General features: G+C 43.7%; 1 protein-coding gene across 2 annotated transcripts; it reads right to left on the bottom strand.

Moving 5' to 3' along the window:
• Positions 1 to 5,398: 5,398 nt before the first annotated feature.
• On the bottom strand, positions 5,399 to 10,150 carry LOC133892914 (xylose isomerase-like). Of its 2 annotated transcripts, none has more exons than XM_062333905.1 (21): positions 9,994 to 10,150; positions 9,617 to 9,698; positions 9,410 to 9,520; positions 9,234 to 9,308; positions 8,984 to 9,113; positions 8,795 to 8,886; positions 8,223 to 8,273; positions 8,042 to 8,121; positions 7,900 to 7,954; positions 7,724 to 7,825; positions 7,582 to 7,633; positions 7,423 to 7,468; positions 7,290 to 7,345; positions 7,026 to 7,077; positions 6,868 to 6,947; positions 6,646 to 6,716; positions 6,480 to 6,520; positions 6,291 to 6,390; positions 6,142 to 6,213; positions 5,968 to 6,045; positions 5,399 to 5,850 (listed from the first exon to the last, which is right to left on the bottom strand). In XM_062333905.1, the coding sequence occupies exons 2-21, from the start codon at positions 9,674 to 9,676 to the stop codon at positions 5,815 to 5,817; spliced, it is 1,440 nt and encodes a 479-aa protein (XP_062189889.1). In that variant the 5' UTR covers positions 9,677 to 9,698; positions 9,994 to 10,150; the 3' UTR covers positions 5,399 to 5,814. The 2 variants fall into 2 exon arrangements, with proteins under 2 accessions (XP_062189889.1, XP_062189890.1); XM_062333906.1 differs by having other exon boundaries at positions 9,617 to 9,712; positions 9,994 to 10,130.
• Between the last annotated feature and the right edge of the window lie 8,764 nt (positions 10,151 to 18,914).

The raw sequence follows: 18,914 nt of genomic DNA, 5'->3' as shown, positions 1-18,914 counted from the left end.
CTCTTCACTTCCAAGCGCTCTAATTTTGTTCACCAATATCATCATATGATCATACATTGCTTGAGGGGTTTCATCATCATCCATCACAAATCTTCCCAATTTGCCCTCAAGCAACTATATCTTGGACTCTCTCACACTTGTGGTGCCTTCATGTGCGACTTGGAGTATGTCTCATATTGTTTTGGCCTCCTCAAGCCCGTTCACCTTATTGAACTCCTCGAGACTCAAGACGCCAAGCAATACACTTGTGGCTTGTGCATTGCGGTAGATGCTTTGCTCTTATTCGGGAGTGAGCTCCTTATCTTTATTCGGCAAATCACAACATGTGCAAACAATCTTCCAAATACTTGGATGAAGAGAAATTAAATGCAATTTCATTTTGTGTCTCCGAGCGGCATAATATGTACTATTAATATACGGTGCACGCCTAGATGGCACGGATAAATAAAAATTAGATGCATTTAATTTTTCATAATTGAACTCAATTGCCACTCCCTTCCCTTTATCATTGCCCAATGTTGAAATGTCATCCTTCAGAATTTTCGTACCTTTTGAACTCTTTTCCTCGGATGCCGATATCTTCCAATCCTCCAAGCGGTGAAGACTTGAAGGAAGTTAGGCTTTCATACCAATTGAATATACGAGATGTCGTCTAGAGGGGGTGAATAGGTGTTTCCTAAAATTTAAAACTTTGCTGCGGATTAAAATTTTCGGATAATCCGGATCAACCTGGATACTCCGGGTCCGGAGGTTTCGGGTTCTACCGGATAGTCCGGATGAAACAGGAAATTGAAGGCTATGAAATTCTAAGTAAATATATTTGATGTCACGTGTTACCACAAGGTCCTAAGGATGTATGAAAGCTTTTCAAATGATCACCTGTGGCTAGAAACACACAAATACGTCGATCAGGGCAAATCGCCCAAAAATAACTAGAACAACAAAGAAATCAAATGAGACACGAATTTGTTTCCATAAGTTCGGATCAAACGATCCTATGTCTCCGTTGAGGTGCTCACAATGAGTCGGATCTCCCTCAATCCTTATCCTCACCGAGCAACCACGAAGATCGAGCTCGGACCTTACTAAACTTTTCTCTTTCTTTGCGGAGGCAAGGATGACCTTCACAAACTTCCCAAGGCATTCCACAAACTTAGGTGCTCATCGGGTGATGCCTAGTCATTTAGGAGCTTCAAGCTCCAAGAGTAAAGAACATGAGTTGACGGCTTGATGAAGACCTCAAGTGCTCAAACAATGAAATTTTGCTCACTAGTACTCAATCACACTTTTCTAATCCCAACTCTCAAATCCTTGCAAGATATAATGCACTAGAGGAGAGAGGGATCTAAAGAAGCTTTGAATGTTTTTGTCTTGAGTAGGTTTAGCAGCAAATGAAAGAGGGGGTATTTAAACCTAGCACCAAAAAACTAGTCATTACAATACATTTTGTACTAACCCGGAGTATCCGAGTCAACCTGAAGACTTCGGATTGGCATTTATCGCACAGCCACGAGCCTGTCCGGAACCCAACCTAGAGGGTCCGGATGAACACAGAACCTGGAGTATTCGGGTCAACCCGGAGACTCTGGGTGAAACTTTTAGGATCTAACCGAGACTCTCTGCCGAAGTATCGTCTAGAGACTCCGGTCACCCGATGTATCAGGGCCAACCCGGAGGCTCCGGGTTGAACTCTAACCACAGACCGAGAACCCCCTGCCGGAGCATTGTCCGGGGACTCCGGGTCACGACAACTTTTAAATCATCCCGGTGTTCGTGGGGTAATATATGTCTCTCATCTTTGGTCTATAATAGTTATTTGAGCACTAAGACAACTTCAAGTTAATCTAAACAGATCTCTCTTGATAGTATGACGCACCTATACTCAAATTCAAAAATAAAATAAATTTAAATCTATTGAGTAACTATATGCCGCTTCTCTTTTCTTTTTGAGGAACGCCAATGTCATTTTACTTTTTCAGTGGGACTAATACTTGTCCAAAACCTTATTAAACTCATTAGTCCCTTAATCATTTGTCATCAATTATCCAAAACCCACATAAAGGGCTTAGATGCACTTTTAACGCACCCTTTGGAGAAACTCGGCGATGAATGTATGAAAGACAAATATTAGACGTCTAGGTGTGAAAGACAATTAATAGAAGATTGGGTATATTTTTGGAATGTATAGAAGGCAATAATGGGATACTCCATCCGTTCAGAAATAGTAGGCATATTTATATTAGGCTCGATCTTTGAAGTTAGATTTTGACTAAGTTTTTTTTTTCATAAAATATAGCATTTATAGCTATAAAACCTGAAATTATTTTGAATTGCGAACCTAGTTTTATAGTTTTTATATACTAGGCATTCTTATAATTTGATTAAATGTTAGTCAAAATACACAAAGTTTTATTTTTTCAAAAAGAAATACGCCTACTATTTTTAAACGGAATGAGTATTAAATATATTTTTAGAAGGAGGAACATGTCCAACTTTGCACAGTGCATGGGCGTGCACAACAAGGGGGCATAGGTGTATATATATATGCACCCATATTTTTGAGCAAATTTTTTTTATAGGTAGTATTCTCAAGGTATGATGTCCTAAGCTCATGCGACCTTTACCTGATATTAATGACTAGAGTGCTTGACGTGTTTACAACCCACGTGTGATGCATCATGGCCCACACTGGCTAAGGCTAGTGGCCCACAACCTATGTCACCTAGCTGCTCGATCATGAGGCGTGTCGAGTCAACCCACGACCTACATGCTCGACTGCTAGGCGTTGGTGTGTGAGATGGATTACGACGCGGGAGCGAGCACGAGCGAGGCTAAGGTGGGGCGCATTCGTGGGTGCAGCCTCGAGCCTAGAGGGTGGCGACATAATGGGCGGTGGCGGTAACACAGGTGCGAGCCGAGCGAGGGGGGTGATGGAGGTAACATGAACACGAGCCGAGCGAGGGACAGCGGCGGTGGTTGTAGCGCGGGTGCGATCTAGGACTAGGAGGGCTCTGGCGGTGGCTATAGTGCAAGCAAGACCTAGGAGGCTGGGGCCGATGGAGTTGGCTCGAGCGTGGGAGGGCGCGGCCACAGCGGCGTTGGCCATCCACACGTTGTTATTATTATGAATACTTTTTATTTTGTATCTTGTCATTATGTAATATTTAATTATTTATGGTTATCGAGAAAATTTGCTATATATAATATATTATGTCCATCTAAGTTCATAATCTTGGGCCCACTATCGGTATAGTGATCGTTTGATCAACTCGGTTGAATGATGAAGATCGATCAGATCTGTCATAACTTCTGCATTTTAAGAGTATATATAAGTTTTGTTCTTATGTATAATGAAGTGGAATAATTTTGAATAGGAATAATACACAAGTGGTCATTTGTTTAGAAAGATGTTAGAGACGTGCAAGGATCCTTTTCGTTTGTACTAGCTAGTAACGTGACCATCTGATCTAGGAGAGTTTGAGGTCGCTTTCCGGAGATGACATGATCGACCAGCTAGGCGCATCCACCCGTCCGTCCCCTTTGACTAGCTAGGTACCTGTATATTGGCTGGCTCATGTGCGTTCCCTGGCTCCCAGGATTTTTAAGGGCCCGATCAGCTGACCTGCTAATCACGACGCCATGATTACTATAGTTTTCAGTATGTATGGCTTGAGCAAGGCTCCCTGCTGTACACTTGTACGTAGCTAGATGGTTCCAGAAGAAACATGTATACAATTATACTACTAGTCAATAATGCGATTGTCTGCATAAATTATCTAGCTGCTAGCTACTTCCATATGCATTATGATGTATTGATTTCCATCCGAGAGAAACGAATCGCAGACCCAGATATTTTGCTTATTAGGTACGTACTCATAGGGTGTGATGGTTGGTCGGCGTAGGTTTGCCAGTATGAATTGTATATATATATATATGCTAAATGGAGTCATATTTGTTTAAAAAATATTTGATTGGTTGTATTTGTCTGGATAGATTGAGCTGAATTTTCTGTTTGGTTGATTGAATCTGAGACTATACGAGCGGATACAAGAGTTGATATTTTGATTGTTTGCTCGCATGAAAGTGGTTTTGCGACGCTGAAAAGTGAGTTTTCCTATATAAATAGATGCAGGAGTCTATATCTATTAGGTCAAGCTGTAGGGGAAGCTTGAAGGTGTGATTGATTGTCTGCATGGGCCGTATATGCAGACTAAGATAAAGCAACTGAGTGGAGTCATATGTGTTGAAAAGAAAAGTGTTTGGTTGATTATATCGGTCTGGACAGGCTGAGCTGAGTTTTTGTTGTTTGATTGAATCTGATGTCGCTTACAAGAATTGAGATTGTGATTGGTTGCTCGTATAAAAGTGATTTTGTGATACTGATAAGGACCCGTCTATATGAAATGATACAAGAGCATGCATCCATTGAGCCAGGCTACAGATCTATATTTGCATCCATTGTGTCAAAATGTAACCGAGCATATGGATAACCAAACATATTTCTCTCCAAAATTATATACATCCACCGGATCAGATTGCTCTTACGCGAGCAAACAATCAAACCCGAGACTTCCCTATCGAGCCAGACTGAAGAAGTACATTTACATCCATAGAGTTATACTAAAATAGTAGAAACGAGATAACCAAACATATTTCTCTACTTAGATTATACACATTCATCAGACAAAATCACTTCATGAATCACCCCTAACAACCGCGTTCATTCACGTCGTCATTCTCGTTATCCAGAAAATAACCAGCGGAGAGGCGATCAACAGGTACGTGCTGCAGGCCGGGCCCTGAGCGGGGCACGCACGACACGAGCGACAAGGGGCGCGGTGTAGCTAGTGAACGTTGTGATGAGTCGTGAGAGAATCGCATGATCCAAGGAAAATTTTCACATTTGCACGTAGCTTATCGGATAGTTGATTTGTGTTAAGAGTCGTGATGCATGCACACAGCCGGCCGACGATGCTGCATGCATGGACACCGTCGAAACGCTGCAAGCTGAGCTCTCGATGGAGACGCCGGAGTCGCGCGGTCCTGGCTGTCGTCTTCGTCTCGACTCGTCCCACACACGTGTTCCTCGTCCGACATCGGCGAGAGGGAACTAGCTAGCTACGTGTAGACGTGTACTTGCATGCATTGTCGCATCGCCATTGGGACGACAGTTCAGTAGCCAGAAGGTCCAGCGTTATGTAAAAGGTTAATCATATCAACTCTGGAGAAATAGCGCAGTGACGCGTCGAGAACCCGTGTTAGTACTGCAAACATGGGCACTGTCACTGCGAGGAATCCGAAAATGGCCGCACGATCAAGAAACAAGAGCATGAGACTGAAAACAAGAGCAGAAAGCGAACGCCTAGCTGTTCGAGAATACCAATTTGACACGTTTCCATCGCAGAAATATTTTCACCAGTGTACTTTCAACAACCACATCGAATTTTGCAACCAAACACCACAGCTGATGTCTGGGGCTTTTATGTTCGTAGGCCAATCTGTCAGTGGTGATGTACCGTCCGGACCCATCTAGGCTGAAGCACGCGATGATCACCAGATCAATGATGACAGAAGACCATAGAGAGTGACCATAGAGATAGCAGTTCCGAAACGTGAAATGCAGGAGAGAAGTACTAAAGAAGTTGAATAGGATTCCATGTTACAAGTCGTTATTCAGATTCCATGTTACAAGTTACAAGTTGATCGCGTGGAAGAAGGTTGCCTGTGGCGAGGACAGCTGCAAATTCCGAAGGTGCGCCACTCGGGGGCCAAGGATTACCGGGCTTATTCCTAGACTTCTGAACATTGCACCATTTATAAAGCAGATTGGAACAGAATCTCAGCCAGTTCCTGTATCAGGAAAGCACAAGACAATATAAGGCAGAAGGAATTAGCAATCAGCAGGGCAAAAATATTTTTATCGTACGGTCGCAGACAGGATGCCTAGGTTGTCATTTCGTTTAGTACCTGCTTGCCTGATGGAACAGTGGGTTCACCCCACTCCAAAACCTTCTTTTCTAGTGTCTCAAAGTCTCCTTTCCCAGCCTATTTGAAGCAATAGACCAGAGTTACAACTAACAATTTCAACTCAATCCTTTAGAGGGAAAGAAAATTAAACTCCAAGCTTGGTAAGTGTTGTACCTCGATCAGGGCACCAATCTCACTGTCAAAGCTCTGGTAGCGCTTACGAACAAGCTCATTCAGGGAACCATCCTAACATCACCAAACACAACTTGCAATCAAGAAACCTGCTGATGGATACTTTAGCAGGCCATAATGTTCCTAGTTACCTCAATCAGCTTGGCGACGTTGCGGAGGCCACGGGCTAGGGTGTCCATTCCTGATATATGAGCAAGAAACATGTCCTCAACATCAGTACTTTCCCTCCGCCTGGCACAATACAAGAATTCCATGTTAGTTTAATTTCATTTGAATTAGAATCTTTTTACATAACAAAAGCAATGACAATGGGGACTAACAATTTGGCGTCGAAGTTGAATCCACCAGGTGCAAGTCCACCCTGTTGACAAATCAAATTGCAGCAACTCATGAGTACTACCTTATTCGTTGCTTCATTTACTGATTTGAGTAGATAGGCAATTCCTGATGTGAGTAAAGGAGAGAGAAACAAATCATGCCACTCACATTCTTAACTACACTTGACATAACCAAGGTAGCCTCTGAAATGTCTGTAAGGAACTGATCTGTGTCCCAACCTGTCCATAAGTAACAGTAAAGTTACCATGCATGCCTCAATTTTTATTTTATTTCTAAAAAAATGCATGTATGCTTCCAATGCAACAAACAAGAATAACAGTTCAGATGTTTATCAATCAAATAGGAGTTATATAAAATAATGGCACATACCGACTTGAGGATCACCGGTGTTTGCATCAATATTCCCAAGCAGCCCATTAATCCGTGCAGTCTCGAGCTCATGATGGCAGCTGAAGTTTTAAATGCAGTTATGATACTACCACTTCAATCTATTGTACGACTGAAGTTAGGCAAGAAAAAATACTTGCCTATGTCCAGATAGAGTAGCATGGTTGCACTCAACATTAATCTTGAACTCTCCTGTGTCGCGTGATTAAAAAAGAAAAGTGCTTTCAGATAACTTTTAGAACAAATGGCTAAACTCATACAAGCTTTGCTTGCAGAAAATTGCTAACAATGTATGGCGCAACTAGAAAATGTTGAACATGTGATTTGTGATACCAACGAATTTTCAAACAACAGCTCAAATATTTTATAAATTAAATAGATAATGACATATTATTGAATATTACCTGCAAGACCATACTTCTGTAGAAAAGAGAATGTAGTGGCAACATCCCAGTCATACCTGCCAGAGGAAAACAAGGATTAGTGCTTCTGAATCCTGTAGGTATTTGCTAATCCATATCTCAGTAATAAGCATACTGATGTTTTGTAGGTTCTTGTGGTTTAGGCTCTATTAACAATGTTCCTGCAATAACAAAATGAAAAATCTATCACTAAATTGTCATGGTGAAAACAATGTACTATGTCAAGGTCAGTGAAATGGCACAGAAAAATCATAAAGCAACAGGATTGAATTACCGTTAAATCCGATCTTCTTCTTGTAGTCAACAGCAGCTTGAAGAAAGTTAGCCTGGACAAATCCAGCAAATGAGCAAATAATTTATCCCACAAAAGTAAAGCAGAAACACAAAGGAATCAGAAAAATATGTCCCACTCGTACCAGATGGTCAAGTTCTCTCTTCATATCAGTATTAAGAAGAGTTTGGTAACCCTCTCTTCCACCCCAAAATACGTAGTTTTCACCACCAAGGTAGTGAGTGACCTGTAAGGAGATAAAGAAAAATCAAGAATTGGCCTAAGAATGAAGACCAACAATGGTGTTAAGTGATAACCCACCTCCAAAGCTTTCTTAACTTGTGCAGCTGCATAAGCATACACTTTAACCTCCGGGCTGCAACATTATGGAAGAGTTCTCTTAATCTCAAGTCATATGCTGAGTTCATAAGTTTGTTTTAATACAAGAAACCAAAATACCAACCTAGTAGCAGCTCCATGCATGTAACGTGGATGCAAAAAAAGCTGAGCAGTACCCCACAATGGCTTTATATTGGTCTCAACCTAAATACAATTCAGATGAAATTAAAAAACTAGCGAACAGGGTAATGCAAAGCACTGGTGTACACCTGAGTGCTGGCAATTTAAGGTTGCAGCAATCTAACCTGGAGCTGCTTTGCCAGCTCAACTATTTCGTCCAGGTTAGCATTTGTTTCCTGCAATGTGAAATAACAGTCTTAGGAAATTTCTAACAGTCATGTTAAACCCAACCCGGAAATTCAATTAGTAAACCAAACCACCAAAGCTGTCAACTGTTATAACAGTTCATCTTGAAAAGTACGTAACACCAGAAGATTCTTGATTGGTCCTAATTATGGTCTGTTCCAAGGACAAACAAATTGGAGCTCTTCCTATACCTAGTTGGTCGGGTGTTAATAAAATGACCCAAATGAATTGTTCTCTTAGTTAGGGTAAGCGTAAGATAACTAGATCACAGCAGGAATCATATTCTTATGCATAAGATAGCTGGATTACATCAGGAATCATATTCTTATGCTCAACATATAGCACCACAGGTAATTGATAGTAGCCCATAATCAGTCGACAATATACCCTTAAGGCCTTAAGGACCTAACCAATTGTAAGGTTGCATCTTAAAAACAGTTTCCAAGACAACTCTACCAGGCGGCTTTGACTATATTTCAAGTTCATTCATTAACACAACTGAAGGACATACCTCGAGGGTTTTGCCATCTGGGGCAATATCCCTATCATGGAAGCACCATTTTTGAACTCCCAGCTTCTCCATGAATTCAAAGTGAGCTCTCACTGCAATATCAATTCAAAAAGAAGTTGGTTCCAACAAATGCACTGAAACATAACCTGGAATGCTGGAACCAAACACAACATTAGGTAATCGTGATACTTCTTCTCTTAGCCATGGCCAACGAATTTGTGCCATCCTCCCAAGGCCACACCTTTGTAGGGGCACCAAAAGGATCTGCGCCAGTACCACGGAATGTGTGCCAGAAGGCGACGCTGAACCGCATCCAATCCTAATAGCAAGCAAATAAGTATATAAGTAGACTTTACTCTATAGTGTGAAAGTTGACTTTGCAGTGAAAGGGATATGTTGAAAACAAATAAAGCCAAAAAATGAAGTTCACAGATCATACTTTCATCTTCTTTCTGAGAATCACTTCCTCTGCATTATACCACTTATAAGCAAGAGGGTTCTTGCTGGTTGGACCCTGCAACACAATTGTTCAAGGACAAATGTTTAATATCCACAACAATTCGTTACCATCACATCACAATCTAGTTCAAGCATTCTGAATTTTCATGGCCTCACCTCATACTTGATTTTTGGGATGCCGGGGAAGAACTCCCCCTCCCAATCATCAAATGCGCCACCATCACATTTGCTATTGAGGTCGGCTGGACAAGTTTCCTGCACGGCAATCTAAAAGCAGGAAAAAAGGGAGCAAGATCAGAATCGCATTGCTCATCAATGTAATCATCATGTCGGTCAAACAGTACAAAGTCAGCAGCAAATTACCGCAGCAGACAGGCACAAAGAAGACGCCGCCAGTAAGAACAAAAGCTTTGAACCCTTCATACCGGGCTTAGTTAGATGAAGACTGCAAAACACAATCTACAGATCAGTAAGACAAAAATCAAATCTTTGCCGCAAAAGACTGAAATTTTTATCACCCGCTTGCTCTAAACTTCAGATTCTGAAACTACGGACAAAAAAACTATCTTTACGCAGGATTTACAAAGCCTAATCTGTCCAGGGCCTAACCAACTAACGCCAAAAATAGGAAAGGTAAACTGCTATTGGTACTCCACGACGCAGCAAGCGAATCCGAGACAAATTTGATGAATCGCAGAATGGAACGAACAGCTCATCCAAGCAGGGCAGGGCTTCCTTACCAGCAAGTAGAAGAAAGCAATCCAAGCCCGGATGGATCTCCAGTCCAGTTCAGTCCAGTCCAGTCCGGGGGGATAAGGACGACGACGAAGGAAGAGAGCTGCAGTTGCGATGGAAGGACGGGAGTGGCTTCTGAACTCGGTTGGGTTGAACCGAGTTAAATATAGAAGATTAACGAGGTGGCTCGGGGCCATTTTGGGCATATGATTCGAAACATAGGACATCTACAATATTTTGAAAAAGGGCTTTGTATTTATCTATTTATAGCGGTATTTTCTGAAATAAATTTGTACCTGCACTGTTATCTTTTTGAGTGGGACTATTGAACTCGAATGTATCCCATCACTCGTATAAAATACAAATTAATTCTCGTATCATCTTTTTTTCTCTTTTTTATCTAATAAAAATCTTTAAAATTTAAATAATTTAAACAATTTTGTAATTCACTCTCGTTATCTAGTTTTTATGTCTAGTTATTGGCTACGGATATGAGATTTATTTTGCTAATAAAAATAAAGAAAAAAATCAAGAGTAAAATTAGTGAATAATCTACTCTTTTTCGAATCCTATTTAAAATCAAACTACGATATATTTATTTGGCGACGCTCTCGTATTCACATCTTCATATATTGAGTTTGTGTTTAATATTAGTATATACAATGCTTATATTTTTATAGTAACGCACAGGTTTTACCGTACCGTTTTTGCTTTCGTGATCTTGTTAAGCTTCCCTTTGAATTTTGAAATTTAGTTTTTGAAACACGATGCGAACCTGCCGTCGAGTTCGCTTCTGCGTCCTACTGTGATAATAGTTTGGACGATGTGTTGGCATCACCAACCTAGATTCTGGTATTAGGTAGGCAGCCTCCTATTCACATGTTCGAGTTTGTGTTTAATATTAACGTATATAATACTTATATTTTTATGGTAACACGTAGGTTTTACCATATCCTTTCGTGACTTTGTCGAGCTACCTTTAAATTTTGAAATTTAGCTTTTGAAACACTATACGAATCTTCCATGAGTTCGCTTCTGCGTCCTAATATGATAATAGTTTGGGCGATGTGTTGGCATCACCAGCCCAGATTCCGGGCATTAGGTAGGTAGCTTAGCTAGCCTCATGTGCCAATGGTCTCGCTTGAAGCTTTATCCTGTCCACAGTGCGTTCAGGATGGACACGGCATCTGATTTTTGTTGGACTCTTGTTAAGTTGCTGCCAAACAAAACAGTGAGAATTGGCCGGTCTGTCGCCGCGGGTGAACGCCGCCGGAGAGAGCTGCGCTGTCAGGGGGCGAATCTCCTTTGAATAAACTATTTTCATTCACTTTTATTTCCTTCTTGTTCTTCGCATGGACAAAAGCAAATAACTTGATTCAGATTTATGCATAAAGATTTTGTCTAGACGATCTCTGATAGCAAGAATGATCAAACACTTTTTCAGTTTTGTTTAGATGATTTGATCAGAACTTGGAAGGTCTTGTACTCTAGCTGCCCTGGAGCCTGAACACTGTAGCAAACTGACAAGACACCACCCACCGTAGGATTCGTGCATCGACGGTCCAGATTGCATGGGACTATAAAATCTTCACACTAAGAGTATCTCCAAGAGTCACGCTATTGAGAGTTACCTCTGACAATGATACCAGGTATATCTGATGATAGACGTGTGATCTGTGATCTGAAGCTATATGTCCTAGCTATGTGTATGTGATAAATTCAAGAGTACCAAGAGTTATTCAGATTCGGACCTCATTTAAACCCTACATCTTATGTATTTTTTTATATGAGTCTGAATGAATTGGATACACTTATTTTCTTTTTCATGTCTCCCTCCCTTTATATATCTGGAGGCGAGAGGATTTACATAGGGACCCAAGCAAGACTCAGATCTAGCTAATCCTTCTAACCCATGCTCATCATTATGATGAGTGGCCGTATTTCACTTGTCATGTCGGTCTACATGGTCTGTGCCATCGGTCCCACGCCCACGTCATCCTTATCGTCTGGTCTGCTAGGTCCCGTCCCCACGCGTCGTCTACGCTCGTGCAAAATCTACTGTCACGTTTTGTTAGGCTGTCCCATAGTGTTTAATGCTATAGGACGGGACATAGCAAGCTTGTGCTAACCACGGCTAGGTTCATCCGGAAAGATGACCTGAGCAAGAGATAACATTTGAGTGGAAAAGTATGTAATAAAATTAGAATAATTAGGTACATACCTGCCATGCGACCAGAGAAAACTGGTCATGGGGTTTCTCTCTGAGACCTGAAGACTGGTCGGAGAAACTGGTCGTGTGGTCGCTAGCTGGATGCGTCGGGGGATAATGCTCCTGCCTAGTCATAACGTGTAGAAAAGGTTGATATTTGACCACCGTGGATTCCCTGCGAGGGGATCATATTATTTTTTACACCGACAGTAGCCCCTAAACTTCCTCGTGAATACAGTAGACTGAGCAATTTATCATGTGATAGTGGTCGGATCCAGTTGTACCATTTGGGCCCCGGGTGAACATGAGTTCGCCCAGGGAGTGGTTGACGATATGGTCCACTTTCGTGGCTAGCTCAGAAAACCACATCCCGATGGGAGATTAAACGTCCAAAGAGAGAATCCTGGGAGAGATAAAAATGGAAGGCATGTGCGTGGGAGAGGATAGTGGGAGAGAAAAACTTCAATTGACGCTGGATCCGAGAGGATTTTGGTTCCCCATGCGGCCTCTTGAATTTTGAAACAATTGGGCTCGTGGCAGTTGGGATATCGTGCTGGCCCTATAAGTTGGACTGCCAAAGACTCATCACAAAACTTTTCACCATCTCCGCAGTCACCAAGCCCTAGAGCCCAACACTCATCGCCTTCTTCTTCATCAGAGCTTTCCTTATAGCCCCCCTCAGACATCCCATGGCACCCCGCACTGGCAACAAGCCAAACTTTCTCAAGTCAAAGTGCACCGAGGCGAGGCTGAAGGCGATGTACGAGAGCTATCTGCTCCCTCGCTATCGTTTTGACAATAAAAAGTGTGATAGCGTGTGTCGAGGTAAAGAATAATAGGGTTCCTTGGTAGGGAACTCATGGCGGTCAAATATCAACTTTTTCTACACGTTATGATTAGGCAGGAGCATGGTCCCTCGACGTGTCCAGCCAGTGACCATACGACCAGTCTCTAGGTCCTAGAGGGAGACCCCATGACCAGTTTTCTCTAGTTGCAAGGCAGATATATGTCTAATCAGTCTAATTTTATTACATACTTTTTTACTCAAGTGCTATCTTTTGCCCAGGTCATTCTTTCGGACGGACCTAGGCGTGGTTGGCACAGGCTTGCCGTGTCCCGTCCCTTAGCATTAAACACTATAGGACGGCCTGACAAAGCGTGGCAATAGGTTTTGCAAGAGCGCAGACGGTGTGTGGAGATGGGACCTTGCAGACTAGACGATAAGGATGATGTGGATGTGGGACCGATGGCATAGACTCTGCAGACTGACAGTGCAAGTGGAATGCGGTCACTCGCCGTAATGATGGACATAGGTTAAAAGGATTAGCTAAGCCTGAGTCTAGCTTGGGTCCCTATTTACATCCTCTCTCCCTCGGATATATGAAGGGAGGGAGACACGAGAAGAAAGTAAGTGTATCCAGTTCATTCAGACCCATATCAAAAAATACACAAGATATAGAGTTATTATCCCAAGAGAGGCCTGACCTAGATAACACTCGATGTTCTTGAGTTCATCACACACACGCAGCTAGGACATACGGCACCAGGTCGTAGATCACGCATCCGTCGTCAAGTATACTCCGGTATCATTGTCAGGGGCAACCCTCGACATTTGGCGCGTCAGGTAGGGGGCATATTTTTCGTATCTTGGTAAATTTCTATAGTATGTTTGAGCTACCTATAGCTAGATCTGGCTCCAAGGACTCAGGTTGTCGTGGGGTGTTCACCATGAAGCTAGATCCAGACGAGCCTAGGGGCTGTAGAGACCTTTACGCTGTTAGATCCTAATGATAGACTCCAGGTCGTGTGCTTTGGGGGAAAATAGCCCCGACTACAGGGCCGTACGGAAAGTCCCCCTCCGTGCTGGGATGGTTCGCCAAGCGTCTCGTGCGTTTCCCTCTTTTATGGAATGACCTAGAGCCATCGGCAAGGTAAGATCCCTAATCAGGTAAAAGAGTACACTAAAGCTAACCAGATATGAGCCCTCTTTGAGCAGGTTCATCCAGAGGACGAAAAAAGGGTCTTCCGCTCTTCAATTTTTCTGAAAGAAAGAACAGTCATTTTTTTGAATAGCATGAAAAGAAACAGCTTCTTCAAAACATCAGAAGACCACAGGTTTTGGACACAGTACGGGTCGTCTGGCAAGAAGGGCGTCCAAAATCGAGGATGGACGAGCACAAGACCATAAATGCCGATAGGTCGTTTCATGATAAGGGGAGTGGGGGCTAGAAAGAGCTCGACCCCACCAATTAGCGACCTCATCAGGTACATAGTTCATTTATGTTCTTTTCAATTATTAGACGATATTGCGGAGTATAAGGGCCTGTTAACTGAAATACTAGCAACGCCTGTATAAGGGTTAATACACCAACTAACGATGAGGGACTCGCTACTGGGCATAACCCAAGTACATATAGGGTGCCAGTGCTCAGGCCAGCCAACAGCGATGCTCCGAAGTAAGAAAGTTAGAGTGACGTTTCATTGGCTTTAAAGTTTATCACTATCCCTCGCAAGGATAAATTTTTAGGCCGGTGAGCTGGCCCGTCTGTCCTGTTCTTGCACACCTATCCTGGTTGGAGTCTTTGAAAAAAAAATATTCACACGACCACCTATTGCGGTCTCGAACCGACGTGGAAGGGATGCTCTGCTTGAAAACAGAGCACCAGAAACAACACCTTTAGAGACAACGCCTCCTTCGGTGCCGTCAACCTCGGGTGGCCATCATGGTCGCCCTGCTTGATTCGGGTACGACTTGGATGGATCAAATCTCGGACTACCTTTAGAATCAAGCAATCTCTAATGATGACATGTCAGCAAAAAAAGTCATGAAGGAAGCTCTCAAAAATACTCCTTGTTAGAGGGATGTCTTTACCACCAAAGGAGCAGCGACTTTTTACTAACATACGTCACTCGGAAAGGGGGAGCATAGCGTTTTCCAACATCCTCGGAGGCATCAGTGGTGGCCGTGCTTCATACCGCTCTCTGGATGGAAAAGTGTTGCGATAAGGATTCTCTCGGCCCACGATCCTCCAGGATGCTTGCGAGCTGATGAAATGATGTGTGCTATGACTGTACCATGGCTCATATATCAATTAACCAGCCCAAGCATTGAATAACTACGAACCATGAGACTCGATTCGCCAGTCGAAGATCGCATGTCAACCACCTTCGATGGCCAACTACTCGGGTAGTGACCAGGTGGAGCAGCAAGAGGGTGATACAGACCCGAGCGAAGAGTTTCGCGAATGTGCTCTAAATCTGAGCAACCCAATGATGATGAAACCCCGGATGTTTCCATGACCACAGGGTTCAAAACAGACACTGTTCGCGGGCAACCCCGATGCGGTCTATAGTTCTCGACCTGACATGGTCAAGTTCGCCATGGAGGTCGGCCGTAAATCACACAGCTCGTGGAACATCAGTTCTATATGTAAGGCTACTCAGAAACGAGTATATTTTCCTATTTTGCAGGGCTTCCGGACGAGCGTGTAAACATGACTTATAAGTCTTTAAAAATTCTAGAAACCAGGCTCTCTATTTTGCAGCATTTCACGAACAAAAACGATTTCCCACTAAATTGTATTTTTTTCCGTTTCAAAGGCTTGATCGCCTGGTCGAAGTTTTTCTTCTTCCGACCAGACGGTCGGGTGCTAGAAATATTAGAATATGTGGTTGGTTCTCTAGCAGCCAAGTTTTTTCTATGTGATCGCTCACCTTAATGGGGTGAGAACCAGATGTGGCCACCCGCGAAAAGTCAAAGGTATTGACGCTCGTGGGATCATGACCACAAGACCACGGGTCCCAATTCGAGTCGAGCGCTGGTCGCCACTGAGAGGCTTGTCGTGCTGAGGGCCACCCTAATGACCAAGAGGACACCTGTCCCACCTGGGTCGAGCGCTGGTCGCTATCGAGGGACTTGTCGGATCAAAAGTCATCACAAGCGTAAGAACCTAACTCGCGAGCGACTACGCCATAGAACAAAGGCAAACTACTCATGCAAAATCAAAATTATAGATGCTCGTGGAATCATGATCATAAGGCCACGGCCCCAATTCAGATTCCTAGAAAAGGTTTCAATATGCTCTTGAGGTATGTTGTGTCAACAGAACTCTCGTCAAACGTGGAGTTAAGGAGGGAGACACGGTAATAATTGGTGAGGTACGTATGTGCTAATCAGAGCATGATCAATTTCTGAACTTAAAGAGAACCACAACGGGTGCCCCTGTCGCATGCTGGGCACGCAAATGGAGTTATCAGCTTCAATAAGAATTGTGTTCTCTGCAGATGGAAATGGTTTGGAACGATGAACCTAAAAGCACCCGTCCATCGAAGACGCTTAACACAAAAGATGACGCTGTCCGGTGGCCTGAATTTGGTTAGAGCAATAGTTCAGCTTCTTCTCAGCTGTATAGTTAACTCATAACGAAAGCTTTGCACTAGCTTCCTGAAATTTCGGTGCTCTTTGTTTGCATCCCTGCTTTACCTGTTAAGGCTCTTAACCTCTTCAGCAAGTTCAGAAACTTAGATACGATAAGAATCTGTTCACGATTACCTACACCGATTGCGCTTCCTGTTCACTTAACATCAAATTGTGCCATGATCCCATATACTTGCACACCTGATCATCTTTGTTTCATTAGAATTGGATTGTTGCCTTATTGTGCACTTGTTTGCCGGTCGCAGTAAGATGCTAGTAATTGGGGTGCAGATCTTGGCGCAATCTGCACGCAATTGGCACAACTGCAGGAAAAAAAAAAAAAAAGAGAAATGCTTGAGATCGGTGAGCCCACTGTTGTGCTCGTGCCGTAGTTGGTTGCAAGAAGATTGGACGGGATCGGATGGTTGCAAGAAGTCGCGAAAGAAGATTGGACGCTGGGCGCCGAAGGCTACGCACCGTACGGAAGATACAGTAGATATACGTTTGTAACGTTATTTGAGGCACGAATAAAACGTTTTCTTGTGCACTATACTGTATACAAACGGTGACACGCAGAAAAAAGAAAGGGTTTTTAAGGTAGAGATAGATATTGCACAAAAAAAAGGAATGGTAAAATTGGAGGCAGGCCACATCCTATCGGAGAGATCCTACAGTCGGTCATACGGACTACTGGTTCCGAATCGGAAAAAACAACCTGCTTCCGTGTCCGAGTAGAATCCACCTTCCACGCTCTGCCTCTATCTATCGCCAACACCATTGCCATCAACCACAAGTCCACAGCGCAAGCGCAAGCCAAGCTGCTTCACGCCGGCAGTCGACAGACACACGAGCACGCGCCGCCCAGACCAACTGTCCCAGCGTCGTCTTCCCCGATCCATCCCGCGTCAGAGGAGAGGTGATCGGTCGATCGAGGCCGCGGTCCGGTCATGGCCACGTTTCAGAGCTGCCGTCACTTGTCGCCATCCCCGGCGTCCATGGGCGCGAGGTCGCCTAGCACGTTGGCGATCGTTCCATCGGGCCAGCGTGAGCGCTGTTACCCGAGCCTGAAGCTGCGTCAAAGCCAAATTGCCGCCCTTCGCCCGCGCGTCGCGGTCCGAGCGCAGAACCGCGGCGGCGTCCAGCCGACGCGTGAGTCGGCCGATCATTTCGTTGAGGAGAGGGAGCACGTGATGAGCCGCTACGTCGACATCATCGGCATTGACCATGGCTGCCTGGTAAGTATTGCTCGCTCATAATCTCTTGGTTGGTAGAACCACAAGCAAATAGAGCTCATTATTACTTCTTTCTTCCCTGAATTCTTTCGATAATAATCGTTCCATAACTCGTTGGTGAACAATGCAGTACGTTGAGGCCACAGCGATGTCGGCGCAGGTCTGCCTATCAGCAAACCAAGCTCTCAAGGTGGCTTCCCATGTCCTGGTAACTATTCATGTCTTCCCATATCCTCAAGATGGCTCTCAAGATCCATACGTTTAACCTCTTGCTGATCAAACTTTTCTTCTTGGAAAACCTCAGGACAGTGCGTGCCTGAATATCGGTGCGACCAACGAAATTTCCACGGGCACAGTCCGCAAGACTCTTCGGCCGTACGTGGACATCTTCCTCGACGCAGCCGACGCCTCCTACAACAGAACGGTTAGCAAGAAGACCGTCACGTCGTTCCTCGGCGCTCTCAGAGGGCTGGCTTCCGTCAGCCACATCCTGCTCGAGGCTGCTCTCGAAGCTCTCAGCCACGAGCTCCCGAGAGAGAGCCTGTCAGAGTATGCCTCTAACTGCGACGTGAAGGCCATGCACCGCGAGTTTAACCAGCATATGAACGACCATGAAGATGGCATCAGGAAGGCTTCAGCCGTTGAAATATGCAAGGTATGTGCAACAATATCTATTTATATATGTTCGGAGGTAATTTTTTTTATTTGATTGTTTTGGTAACGCATTCACTATGTTCGATTTTGCAGTTGATGGTGCCGACGATTCTTGAAGGCATGAAGATTACGGGATCTTTCGTGAGCCTCATGGTGGCTCGACGACAAAGAGCACTAGAAAAGGCCCATAGCAAAGTAGTAGGATAGTAGTATGTAGCTAGGAATCCGTATCCTCTGCCTTTATCCTTTGGCAGCCGCTAGATCGAGAATGGATGCTTCAGATCTTCTGCTACAGGTATTAGATGAGCAGTATGTAGCTACAATAATTTTATAAATAAGAAAAAGTCCATCTTACTCCTCCAAACTATGTCAGTACTCCGGATAGCCCCCTGAATTTTCAAACTTTCCATTTTA

Source organism: Phragmites australis, chromosome 15 (genome assembly GCF_958298935.1).
Source record: "Phragmites australis chromosome 15, lpPhrAust1.1, whole genome shotgun sequence".
In the NCBI taxonomy this organism is placed as follows: Eukaryota; Viridiplantae; Streptophyta; class Magnoliopsida; order Poales; family Poaceae; genus Phragmites; species Phragmites australis.
This window is presented reverse-complemented; position numbering and strand designations above follow the sequence as displayed.

Excerpts from the sequence above, each read along its gene's own strand:
- LOC133892914 (XM_062333905.1), bottom strand. The coding sequence starts at position 9,676 with ATGAAGGGTTCAAAGCTTTTGTTCTTACTGGCGGCGTCTTCTTTGTGC. Across the intron at positions 8,887-8,983 it reads GGCCATGGCTAAGAGAAGAA|TGAGAGCTCACTTTGAATTC; the intron begins GTATCACGATTA and ends TTGATATTGCAG. Across the intron at positions 6,046-6,141 it reads AGATTGGTGCCCTGATCGAG|GCTGGGAAAGGAGACTTTGA; the intron begins GTACAACACTTA and ends TGCTTCAAATAG.